General features: G+C 33.7%; 2 protein-coding genes across 7 annotated transcripts; both read left to right on the top strand.

Moving 5' to 3' along the window:
- The first annotated feature begins 260 nt into the window (after positions 1–260).
- Positions 261–5,815, top strand: LOC120081907 (P-loop containing nucleoside triphosphate hydrolases superfamily protein). Of its 3 annotated transcripts, none has more exons than XM_039037088.2 (12): positions 261–614; positions 1,295–1,506; positions 1,592–1,654; positions 1,829–1,939; positions 2,333–2,407; positions 2,498–2,566; positions 2,636–2,701; positions 3,579–3,653; positions 3,725–3,823; positions 4,277–4,411; positions 4,645–4,817; positions 5,642–5,815. In XM_039037088.2, the coding sequence occupies exons 1-11, from the start codon at positions 428–430 to the stop codon at positions 4,780–4,782; spliced, it is 1,230 nt and encodes a 409-aa protein (XP_038893016.1). In that variant the 5' UTR covers positions 261–427; the 3' UTR covers positions 4,783–4,817; positions 5,642–5,815. The 3 variants fall into 3 exon arrangements, with proteins under 3 accessions (XP_038893016.1, XP_038893015.1, XP_038893014.1); XM_039037087.2 differs by having other exon boundaries at positions 5,343–5,815; XM_039037086.2 differs by lacking the exon at positions 5,642–5,815 and having other exon boundaries at positions 4,645–5,206.
- A 1,665-nt stretch (positions 5,816–7,480) lies between these two features.
- LOC120081247 (Cysteine proteinases superfamily protein) lies at positions 7,481–12,166 on the top strand. 4 transcript variants are annotated; one of them, XM_039035962.2, is made up of 11 exons: positions 7,481–7,786; positions 8,697–9,111; positions 9,204–9,430; positions 10,090–10,163; positions 10,784–10,838; positions 10,943–11,017; positions 11,139–11,212; positions 11,311–11,359; positions 11,473–11,557; positions 11,674–11,730; positions 11,909–12,166. In XM_039035962.2, exons 2-11 carry the CDS (start codon positions 8,778–8,780, stop codon positions 11,962–11,964), a joined length of 1,086 nt encoding a protein of 361 aa, XP_038891890.1. In that variant the 5' UTR covers positions 7,481–7,786; positions 8,697–8,777; the 3' UTR covers positions 11,965–12,166. The 4 variants fall into 4 exon arrangements, with proteins under 4 accessions (XP_038891890.1, XP_038891888.1, XP_090171545.1 ...); XM_039035960.2 differs by having other exon boundaries at positions 7,484–7,807; XM_090315419.1 differs by having other exon boundaries at positions 7,523–7,807; positions 8,774–9,111.
- The last annotated feature ends 248 nt before the right edge of the window (positions 12,167–12,414 follow it).

Genomic DNA, 12,414 nt, shown 5'->3' with positions numbered 1-12,414 from the left:
TTTGTTACTATTTTAATTAGATATTTTGTTAAGGGGTATTTTTGACCGTTGATAAATCCTAAAACAATCATTTAACCATTTATTCAAAGAAAAAATCTGAATCATTTTTTAAAAAGTCTATTACATTTTGGTCATTTGTGAAAAAAAAACCCATGAATAGAATCACTTTTGGAAATAGAGCAATCCAACAAAATTTGTCCAAGTGATACATTTTTCAGAAAATGTATATTATTTAACGGTGGGATTTTTTTCCCCCCTTCAATTTTCTCGATAAAAAAAACAATAATAAATTTGTCTAGAGGAGACCCGGCTCAGGTTCGTGGGTTTGACCCGACATACGGGTCAAGATCCGGATCAAGCAATTGAATTGAAACCTGGTGCAGCTGAAACTCGAAAACTACTTTCATTCACTAGAGAAGCCATAGCCATGGGGAGCTTGTGTCTTCCTTCTACTTTCTCTCCAAGTATTCGCAGTTTAACTGCAAGAAATTCCATGGCAATGGCAGCTTTCCTCTCTCACCATCCCAAAATCTTGCCTCAACCCTTCCTCGCCAAAACCTTCCGCTTCATTTCTCTTTCAACTTCAACAAAACCGTCCAGAAAACGTTTCCAAGGTGATTTCACCGCCACTCTATTCTCTTCTTCTGTTTGATTACATATCCAGTTTTCTTTGTTAGCTGCTTGGAATTCGTCTGAAAATTTCGTAATTACTACTTGCGCTCAAAATTATCGTCTGTAATGAGCGGATTTTGATTCAATATAGTTGGTGAACATAATTTGCTATGCGAAATTATTGGAGTGGGAGGGAGGAGAACGGTATTGAATGGAGGTGTCTTGTTCTTTCTATGAATCGCTTTTACTAATTGTTATTATGATTGTTTTTTCAAAGATGGAAATTGAACAGAGTTCCCAAGTTGTTCCTCTAAGAATAATATTTTATTTGTGGTGTGAACTTGTTCTCTGTCGTTTCCGCTCATTCTTGATAAAATTAATTTACAACGACCTGTAAGTAGGGTTACTCGGGAAGGAAGCCCGACTTATGGGCCACCGTCAAGTAATCATGATTAATTTGAGCTAGTTATCGGATTTTCTTTCTTCTCAATCCCTGTCAGATTGATGTTGTTCCCTTCTCTCTTTCAGTTGGACTGCGGAAATTTGATTGTAGATATTCTCATTGTAGATAATCAGTTTTAGGGCATTTTTCATTTCTGGAGGAATTAGATATGTAACCAAATTGTGAAGTTCAATGTGGATTTTTGAAAGTGAATAACTTCTTATTTTGTCTATAAAGCAGTGAGATCAGTGGCTACCCCTGCAGAAGGTATTGCAGGGTTTGAGAGCATGATCTCTGGAACAGAACGGAAATATTACTTGTTAGGTGGGAAAGGAGGTGTTGGGAAGACAAGTTCTGCTGCCGCTCTAGCTGTGAAGTTCGCAAATAGTGGCCACCCCACGCTTGTTGTTTCTACTGATCCAGCACATTCGTTAAGTGATTCATTTGCTCAGGTATGATGCATTTCTTTTTCTTTCAGTTGTGCTGTGAACTTTAAGTGGAACTTCAAAAGGTGAAAAAATGAGCTGTTGGTTTTAGGATTTGACTGGCGGTACACTGGTACCAGTTGAAGGTCCTGACTCTCCATTGTTTGCCCTTGAGGTAATTCAGAAGCTCTTTCTGAATCAATGTCTAATGTCCTTTGAGATGTCCCTATCACATATTGTCCATATGGAAGTGTAGATATGGGAGTAAATACTAGGAGTAATTTACTTTCATCTCGCTGTGGTGTTACTCTTATGAATCCAGTTGGTCAAATGTGTATCATGTTGACAGATAAACCCTGAAAAGGCTAGGGAGGAATTCCGCAGTACAGCTCAAAAAAATGGTGGAACTGGCGTAAAAGATTTCATGGATGGCATGGGCCTCGGAATGCTTGTAGACCAGGTAAAATGTATTATTTGGAAAATTGTATTTAGTATAGAAATATGTCAAGTGTTACACTATGAATCCACCCCTGAATCACAATATTTACTACATGACATTATTGTGCTCAGATGTTAAACGCTATATTTCATGTATGCACTGTTATTGCACGTGCTTTCCCAAACTGCAAACATTTGCAAGTTCCAAGTTATTGGTGCTTGGAGGAATATGCAATATTTAAGATTACATAGAGGCTAAACTTCCATAGAAGTCTGAAATAAATGGATCTTTGTCACTTTGATTTGCTCTCAATTTTTTATTAACTCATGAAGGTAGGAATATAATGATGCACAACTGACAACCCTTTGTCTTAGTGTAATTATTTGACTGGTTGCTTAACTTTGAGTGACAAAGTTAGGAGAGTTGAAACTCGGAGAGTTGCTGGACACACCACCTCCTGGTTTGGATGAAGCTATAGCCATTGCGAAGGTACATGTTAAATCATTGCTTGATCTGCTTTCTGTTTGTGCTTGACATCTATTTGGGGTTCCTCATGGTTTTAATTCTAGTTATTTCCAGGTCATTCAATTTCTTGAGTCTCCAGAATATAACATGTTTACTCGCATAGTTTTTGACACGGCACCTACGGTAAGCTATCCAGCATGTCCCAAATTAATCATGTAGACATTCATTTAACGTTCTGTTCTCTGATACCAGGGTCATACCTTGAGGCTTCTATCCCTGCCAGACTTCTTAGATGCTTCCATAGGCAAGATATTGAAGGTATGGTTAATTATTAAGTCGACTTGATTATGGATTCAAATCCAATCTGTAATTGATTGTTGTTACTAATACGAATGCCAGCTGGATTTTCTGATTAGATCTCTGAACTTGAGGCATCACTCACTACATATATTGTTTCTGTTCCTGTCTAGTATTTTTGTTCTATCTTTTTTCACAACCTTTCGTCACCATGAATGTTTGCTTAATTTAGTATTTTGCTCAGCTTTGAACTTTGAAGAAGTCCTATTTGATCGATTACCTTTCCCTTGATCTGCATCTTTTATTGATCTCATACTGCGATATGAGATCTTGCTAGAAATGTATGGAAAGTCTAAATTTTTCACTGAGGCGTAATGTTTGTGACAGAATACAAAGGATCACCATTGTTTCAGAATTGTGGTACTTGAAACTTTGGAACTTGCTAGAAATATATTTTGTATGATCTTAATTTATTTCCTCATTTGATACGGTTTTTGGAGATTGATTATGAACAATTGAGGTCTCTCAAATCCAATAGTAAGCTTCTCTTATTCAGTTATCCTCCAATTTTCTTTCTTCTTTTTGTCTCTCTATTTATCTCGTTCTCATTCCTGCTTGTCCTGCATCTATTGTTTATATATACTCTGTTGCTGTTTCCTTTGCAATGCCTAAATTCAGTGCAAATGTGATAGCTTACGTTGTATGAACAATAAAGGGAACTTTAACAATCTATAGACTGCGCATTAGATTCTTCCTGTTCCCTACTAGGAGTGCATCTCTTCTTTTGTACCTTTTCTAAAGTTTTTATTTTTATTATTTTTATTTTTATGTTTAATCTAGGTCTTCTTTATACCTATTATCTGGACATTTAATTTTCTCTTCACACTTTATGTTTCAGCTTAGGCAAAAAATAGCTTCAGCAACCTCAGCCATTAAATCTGTATTTGGACAAGAAGAAAAGCGGCAGGATGCAGTAAGCTAACTGTCATGGAGTTAATACCAACCTGATGTTGTGACTCCAATAATAACGTTTGTTTCATGCAGGCTGACAAATTAGAGAGATTAAGAGAGAGAATGGTAAAAGTTCGTGAGCTTTTTCGTGACAAAGAATCTACGGAATTTGTCATAGTTACAATCCCCACGGTACTAAACAATTTGATTATAGTTATATGTTCCTGACTAAGGATGGGCATGACCTCGGCCACTTTTTTATTTTTTGTTTTTCCTTGCATGAAACCTCTTTACATTATAAATAGAGAGAGAGGAAGAGAGTAGTTAGATTATATTTTGGTGAGTGAATTTGGACTTGAGAGTAATCTCAAGAGAAGAGAGAGAAACTTTTGGTTTATCTCATAATGTTGTTACTGTTTATATTTCAAACCCACTGTTTATATTTCAATACATTTGGGTTCTATCACTTGAAAATGAATATATTCATTCATTTATTGGTAGATGACAAAATGTGGAATGTGGAATAAGTAAATGTTTGGTTCCAGGACAAACTGTAGGGAAAGTGAATATTCTGCGAATCAGCTTTTAGTTCTACCTGAGCTCATCATATGAGAGAGTCGTTCTCATTACATATTTTTGTCAAAGGTTATGGCTGTGAATGAATCATCAAGGTTGCATGCTTCTCTGAAAAAGGAATCTGTCCCTGTCAAGAGGCTTATTGTGAATCAGATTCTTCCTCCGTCAGCATCAGATTGCAAGTTTTGTGCAATGAAAAGAAAGGTATTATTCCAATGGGAATTATACACACCTTTTCAATTTGTTGACATGATCTTTCCTTAATCCTCATTGATTATGATATAAATCTCTCTTAGGAATAGTCCCAAAATGCAAGGTGCATCATTCATTTATAACATCGTGAAGCTTAGCTTATGCTGAAGCTGATCTTTCTTGATTCAGCTAAATTATCAATGAATATAAAGCATAAATATGTAGCTAAGTTGAAAATATTTCAGGATCAATTGCGTGCTTTGGATCTCATTCGAAATGATCCAGAACTCTCGAGCTTGTTGGTGATTGAGGCACCATTAGTCGATGTGGAGATTCGAGGTGTTCCAGCTCTTAAATTTCTCGGAGACATCATTTGGAAATGACTGTATTGTCCAAGAAAACATGATGCGATTTGCAGGTAACTTTTTTATTACCCACTTTTATGGTCCTTGACCTATTAAAAACTTTCGGATATATAGAGAAAAACACTTTTTACCCCCAACATGTGAGTGTGTGTGTGAGAGAGAGAGAGAGAGAGAATGATGTATCTGCCAGCCAACTGACTTCACCGGGTTCACAATGGGAAACAGTAATTCAAATTGAACAGCTCTGCAGTTGAAGTGCAGGACAAACACAGATTTTAGAATTCATGAGATTTTAGGAGAAAGGAGAAAGGGGAAAAAAAGGAAAAAGAAAGTTGAAGGTGTATCATGTAGTTAGCACAGGATGGTGCCTGAGAAATATGAATGTTTTATATTTTTTGGTACAATTTTTAGAAGTAAAATAACATATATCATTTTTTAAAAATGGTGCGGGTTCTCTTATATTTTATTGAGAGTTCAACGACATTTTGAAGATTTGAACCTCTGATGTATTAGTGGTACATGTCTTAACCAGTTGAGTTTTATTCAAGTTCTAAAAATCTTTTGTATCATGCTCACAGTCCATTCGATATTAATCTTTAGCGAGGTTTTACTCACTCAAGACAACCTTTGAGAGACCATAAAGATTTTGAAGGCTAGCGATGAGTGAGACACTGTAAGTTATTAAACTATTATAGTTTTAATCTAAAAGGACTTGAACTAAACAATATCTGGAAACGTAGTAAACCCATACTACCAAGCATCGAGAATTGCACGACACTTGCATTTTTTAACAGGTGGTTTTGATTTCTTACTGTTGAATTGTCTTTGGGCATTTGAAGTTGACGGGTTAATGTTCTAAACTAGTCAGTTGGTGCAGAATAATAACGAAATTGATGGGTCAACTGTTCATTTTGGTGCTTCCACTGTATCATATAAATATTTGAATCACATTCTTTGTTGAAATGGAGTGAACAATATTCCTAATGAAAGGTGAGATTGATGCAACCAATAAGTTTCCTATGTGTATATATATATATTGTTTACTTTTTAACCTTTTTTGTTATTATTATTATTATTCATTGCCATTGTTTTCCTGTATTAGTATGGGAATGTATGATGTTGAAATTTGTGGGAGTTGACTTAAGTGGTGTCCCATTAATTGGAATATTAAAACATGAAATAAGATAATAATAAATATATTCAATGCATTAATGAGTTGAAAGTTGATTTCTCCAAAAATTTTATATTTAATCCAATATTCAAGCATTTTGATCTGCATGTATGTGTTTTATTATATATAATAAAAGTCAATGTTTCAAAAGAATATTAATGTTGGGAGGACAATTATAAGATAAAAAATAATGACTGGACAATTATATATATATAACACATAAGTGTGCTATCCTTTTATTCCGGAAACGTATAGTTGGATCTAGAAAAATTATCAGAAATAACACTTTTAAATTTTTACCTTATAAAACTAGATTTTTTTTATATATAAAAAAAAAAAAACTCGTTATTTTGACCCTTTTGAGTCTTTTTCGAAACATGAGAGATTACGATGGGATTCTAATATTTTTTTCAAAATATTATGTCATTTTCTTAAATCTTATATCAAATTTTATATATTTTTAATTTTTTTCAAAATTCGATTATATTTACTAAATATTATTATCAAAATTTTACTTAATTTCTTAAATCTCTAGCCAAGTTTCTAATTTTCAAATCAATTTATCAAGTATCAAAATGAATTTTTTAGAGGGATCTCAAACCATTGATTTTGATTTTTAAATTTTTGGAAAGATTATTTTTTAAAAAATATATAAAATATGAAAAATATATAAAATCTCGATATGAATCAATACCAAGATAGGTGAATTCTTGGGTAGATTAATACCAAGATTTTATAAATTTTCCATATCTTACTTTTTTTTTTGCAAAATTTAATCTTTCCCAAAATTAAAAAAAAAAAAGTATAATCATCCATCTAAAAAAAATCTAATTGATATAAATTCATTTGAAATTTAGAAATTCATATAATCATGGACTAAAATTACATACGAATTGAATATTCGGAAAAGATAACGAATTTGGAGGAAATTTGAAAATATATAAGATTTGGTATAAGATAGATAGATTATCTAATATTTGAAAAAAATATTAAAATATCGACATTTAATCTCGTGATGTTCCGAGAAATGCCAAAACAATTGGTTAGAACAAATAAAAATTTTGACTAAATCTTCAATCTCATCCATCGAGAATAACGAGTTTAAAACTAGTTTAATAACTTTTCAAGAAGCATGCTAGTTTTGAAAGATGAAAAATTAAGAGTGCTATTTCTGAAAATTTTTTGAATATCTAACGCAATTGTTAAAAGATAATTTTCATTCATTAGTATTCAATTCAATAAATTGAGGTGTCTTTAAACGAATGATTATCTTTGACATGTTTAAATAAATTCGTGAATTATAGCCCATTCTAATAAGACATAATTATTCTTTTAAAAGTTAATGGTTCAATCTCCTCAAAGAAAAATCACACATTATTAATAAATTCTAGGATAAATTTTAATTGGTGGGAAAATATATTGGCAGTATTTTATGGTCTTTTATTTAATTTATTTTCATAAAATTCAAACAGTTATTGGACGGTTGGCAAAATCTCGTACACATAAAACTATGTATATATAAAAAAGGACAAACCCAAACCCCATAATAAATCATAATAAAAACAGTTTAGTTAAACATTTAAGCGTGGCGAGTAAATCAAAAAGAACGCGTGGCTGTTTTACCGGTTCAGCCGGTCTTCAGTAGAAGACGCTGGCGAGCGGCGGTTTCTAATTTCCAAAACAGCGGCTCTGATGAAGGCTTGGTTCCCATTTTCAAGAAAAGACGCTCAAACAGAATTCCCAAAATTTCCCAAACTCAATCTCATTCTCAATTCACTTCGCTCTTCTTTGATTCTATTTTGCCGTTGTGATTCTGTTGTTTAACTTGTTCGACACTGAATCATCATCAAGGTCCCTACTGTGTCTTTGTTTGTATGTACAGAAACCTTTATCTTTTTGTTTCTTCTTATCGATTTCATTGATTGATCTTTCCTTTTCCGCAAGCCATTCCTTGGACACTCAGGTTGATTATTGTTCTTTTGGTGGGGTTTTCTTGTGATTTTTTATTTCGTGGATGGATTTTGTTTTGATCGTCTGCATGACTTGTTATATTCCTTGTTTAATTTGTTGGGTTTGTTTGGATTTTGACGAGTGGATGGCCTTGAAGATTCGCTTATCAAATTAGGGTTCTTCTCTTGTGTGCACGTGCCCTATAGATAATTCATGTGTTTGAAATTTACGTCTCTTGATCAATAAGCGAAGGATATCAATTTGTGCCTCAACCCCCACGCGTGGTCTGGGAATTTTAAGATTGCGAGCGGTTTTTCATCCACCTCCCCTCCCCTCTTTTGTGCTGTGAGATAGAAGGGTTTTCTAATTTTTAGTCATTTACTTTTGCTGTTAATTTTCCCCAATAAATTGTCTATATACCCGGAATAACTAGTGTTTCAGGTTTGAGTTTAAAACTGTGAACTTTTTCTGGGTGATGGTGTTTTCCTGGAAATATTGAATTATTAAGGCCCCATTTGTAATCAATTCATTTTTTGTTCTTTTCTTGAATATTAAACCTCTAAACACTCATTCAACCTCTAAATTTATTCCTTTGTTATCTACTTCTTACCAATAATAATTTAAAAAACCAAGCCAAAATTTGGGGAAAAAAATAGCTTTCAAAAGCTTGTTTCTGGAATTTGGAATACTTAAGAAAAATGCAAATTGTAGGCGTAATTTGTTATATACTGGACTTCTTGGTTTTCTGGGAGTTTTTTCTGTGGGTAAAAATGATTGTCAATGTCAATCTTCTTTTCTCTCTTTATTTCAGCAATATCTATCCATTTGGGGTATTCGGAAGGTCAATCAGATGTAGGAGTGCCCGAAGCTTATCTTGTGTTATTACAGGGTTATGGCAACGTATGATATTGATCCTGATGTTATGAGATGGGGACTTCATCTTTTGGATGTTTGCACCTTTACAAATGACAGTTCTCGTAGTACTGTTACTGAATATAGATTTGACCCAAGTTATAGTCAAGTGGAATATGTCAGTGAAGGTTACTGTGAGCCGTATAATGTGAATTTGGAGAACGATGAGGCTTTAGCACATGCTTTTCAAGAAGAGATATCGAGAATTGATTCTATAGAAGCTTCTGGGGTATCTGATTCTAGGGATGACCAACTGCAAGCATCTGTTCTTGCACAGGATTGGCTTGGTCCTTCATCTAGGCACTACCCTTATGGTAATGATAAGTCATCAAATACTTGATAGTTTCTGTTTCCCGTTGTTCCTACGATGTAGTTATTCCTAATCAATTTTCAACCATGTGAATAGGGCTTGACGGTGATCAGAAAACAAATTGTGTTAACGATATAAAAGTCGAGGAGCCAGGTGACCTGAGAGGTCACGAGGTGGACAAAATGGGAAATTCCTCTTCATATCATAACTCAGTAGATAATCCTTTTGCAGATGAATACTCTTCATATTCGTTGGAAATAATGGATGAGTCTTCACTCGATGGTGAAGTGGGCAAAAGACTGAATCAAATTGTTCCTGTCCCTGTAAGTATACATGTATCTTTTGTACCAAATTCCTTGGTTGATTGTGTTATCCTATATTATATAGTTTTGGAAAAAAGTCAATTTATGTCCCTAAATTTTGGAAGTTGTATCAACTGATAGAACCACAAACTAATAATTGTATCCTTTTGAACTTTCACACATATATAAGATTTTTTAAGATGCAATGATTTAGTAAATTAGAAATAATTGAATAGAATCAAGTAGATAGTAGCGAATTTTAGTTTTTGGTCTGCCTCTATCTTTCTCTATTTATTTAGAAAGAATTCTGTGCAATTTTTCTTACTACTTAAGTGAGATCTCGGGAGTAGAATAATCTTATTTAGGTGATTCTAAGCTGATTTTAGATGGGATTGAGTGAAAATAAGTATAAATCACCATTAGTTTGAACGATAAGAAGCTCCAATTAACACGATCATTTGTAATTTAAGATGCGGCGTCTTCCTTCTTATCACTTGAAGAATTATCCATGATTTCACCGTCAGAAGTAATGAAGACTAGGTTTCTCCCTCTCTAAGGTTAAGGCTAATAGGGAGCTATTTCTTGAAAGTATAAATTTATCCAAGGTTGTGTTCAATTAATTCTGGATATCTTTAATTTAAATTCCAGTTGGACAATCGTATTTTCTTGTTCTGTTGCAGCATGTTCCTAAGACCATTGAGAAGATACCTTCAGCTGATGAAGAGATGTCAGATCATCAACGGCTCCTTGAAAGGTCGTGTGCATGTTGCAGCATCAATTTAAATTTGTATTTAAACAATCAAATGAAGTGCATGCTGCTCATATCTAAGTGGGAACTAAACGTTTTTTCTGAACCTACAATTTCTCTTTTCTTCCCAAAACTTACTTCATATTGAGAAAAGGAGCTCATATTTAAACTATTCAGGGAAAATAAAATCAGTGGTTGCTTAGCTTAGCTAAACTTACATCTGGTAATTGAATGCAAAAATTTGATGCATAAATTTTTTTGCTTGAATTTCTTCATAGTCGGTATATTTTCCGCTTCTCATCAGTGCGTCGTTAGAAGTTTCCTTGGCCATTGATTTTTTTAGTTTCCCTCTTTAGCCATTCAAACAAATTTGCTTCCCACTTCTTTTATTCATTTATAAGCGTGTAGAGGAAGACTTGAGAATTTCATCTTCGTCATTCTTTGGCAGGGTGTATTTCCTTTGCAGTTTCTCAGCGCTTATAGTAAATGCTGCAAACATGTCTTGCTTGTCCTTTATTCTTCACTTACTGAGATGAAAAATTAGGTTGTAGTCTTTTGTTTATCGGTTACTGTTATTTATATGATGCAATTATCTGATATTTTTTGAACATTCTGGCCTTTTCTAGATTGCAGTTGTATGAGCTGGTCGAGAATACGGTTCAAGGAGACGGCAACTGTCAGGTTGGTATTTTTTAACAATTCAAATGAATGCTTTCTGCTCTAGTTTTTGTTTTGTACATTAAGTTCTTGTTGGATTGGCTTGAACTGATTTATCGGCCCTTCAGTTTCGTGCTTTATCAGATCAACTTTACCGATCTCCTGAGCATCATGATTTTGTGAGAGAACAAGTTTTAGCACAGGTACGGTCATACTTTGACTTTACTGTGCTAAATTCATGATTTACAAGTGGGCTTGAGTTGACACCAGAGTTATCCCTGTACTAATGCGTTGAAACCTTTTTCAATTTATTGATGTCATCAGCTAAAGTTTTGTCGAGAAATATATGAGGGTTATGTTCCAATGACTTATGACGAGTACCTGAAAAAGATGAGCAAGTAATGCCATCCTTTTTCCTTAAGAAAATATTGTTACTTTTATTGTTATTATTGTCAACCACTTGGATGCTCATCTCTCATTACATAAAATGAACCAGGAAAGGAGAATGGGGTGATCATGTTACACTACAAGCTGCTGCAGACTGGGTATTGCCCTATTTTCTTCTTTTTGTGGATTTGAACATGGAATATATAAGAATTAGAAGGATGTCCTAGATTTTTAGTTTATGTGGCTGATACTGTTTGCATTCTTTGCTTAGTTTGGAGTAAAGATATTCGTGATAACATCATTCAAGGATACATGTTCAATTGAAATACTTCCACAAGTTCAAAAGTCCAATCGGAGTAAGATTCCTATACTGAATTCTTTTCAACAATCTGGAACTACTAATTACTCTGAGTAGTGTCTTTTTTTTGTCCTCGTAGAAGGCCTTATGAACGAACATCTTTATCTTGTGCAGTTATTTTCTTAAGCTTTTGGGCTGAAGTGCACTATAATTCCATTTATCCCGAAGGAGGTAACTTCTTTCTTAATCTTGAAGCAGAAACCTCCATTTTTTTCCCCCTTTAGCTGATTCTTCTTCTTCTGTTGAAGCTATTTTTCTTCCTTGACACACCATGGTTTTTTTCATTGTGATTTTCATTTTCGTAATAGCTCTTCCCTCTGAAAAGAAAAGGTCATTATTTGATTTTCAGAAATCCCAACATGCAGTACAAAGAAGAAGAAGAAATGGTGGAACTTTGGGGTTTAGACAAAGTTAGTGGGAAGCTTCATTTTCTCTACCAACCTTTTACTGATTGCGTAGGTTCAGAATTTCTGAAAGCTGATTGCTGATGCCTCACTTTTTGATTTCTTCTGTAAATATTTGCATATTAATTATTGGTTATTATTATTATTATTATTATTATTATTATTACTTCTACCACTATTATAGAGCATATTCTTTGATTGTAGTTGCCTGATCTATTGTTCTATCAATATTTTTGTTTTGATTTGCCCCTTTTTCCTGGCTCCACGAGAGAGTCATTCATTGTAAATATGCTGAGAACTCAAAATTATCATTTTTAATTAGTGTTCATTCTATAGATGATTATTTACTTATTCTTAACTGTGGATCTAATATTTTTGTTTTGGACATTAACTTCTATGGTCCTTCCTCTTGATAAATTCTTCCCACCAAATGATTTCGTGTAATGCTAAT

The sequence above is a fragment of the Benincasa hispida genome, chromosome 7 (genome assembly GCF_027475165.1).
Source record: "Benincasa hispida cultivar pf3 chromosome 7, pf3_genome.v1.1, whole genome shotgun sequence".
Lineage (NCBI taxonomy): Eukaryota > Viridiplantae > Streptophyta > Magnoliopsida > Cucurbitales > Cucurbitaceae > Benincasa > Benincasa hispida.
Note: the sequence above shows the minus strand (reverse complement) of the source record. Positions and strands in the feature narration are given on the sequence as shown.

Coding starts and splice junctions, on each gene's coding strand:
- LOC120081907 (XM_039037088.2), top strand. CDS start 428: ATGGGGAGCTTGTGTCTTCCTTCTACTTTCTCTCCAAGTATTCGCAGT. Junction 1,507..1,591: donor TAAGTGATTCATTTGCTCAG/GTATGATGCATT, acceptor TGTTGGTTTTAG/GATTTGACTGGCGGTACACT. Junction 1,655..1,828: donor CTCCATTGTTTGCCCTTGAG/GTAATTCAGAAG, acceptor TCATGTTGACAG/ATAAACCCTGAAAAGGCTAG.
- LOC120081247 (XM_039035962.2), top strand. CDS start 8,778: ATGGCAACGTATGATATTGATCCTGATGTTATGAGATGGGGACTTCAT. Junction 11,213..11,310: donor TACCTGAAAAAGATGAGCAA/GTAATGCCATCC, acceptor AAAATGAACCAG/GAAAGGAGAATGGGGTGATC. Junction 11,360..11,472: donor TACAAGCTGCTGCAGACTGG/GTATTGCCCTAT, acceptor TTCTTTGCTTAG/TTTGGAGTAAAGATATTCGT.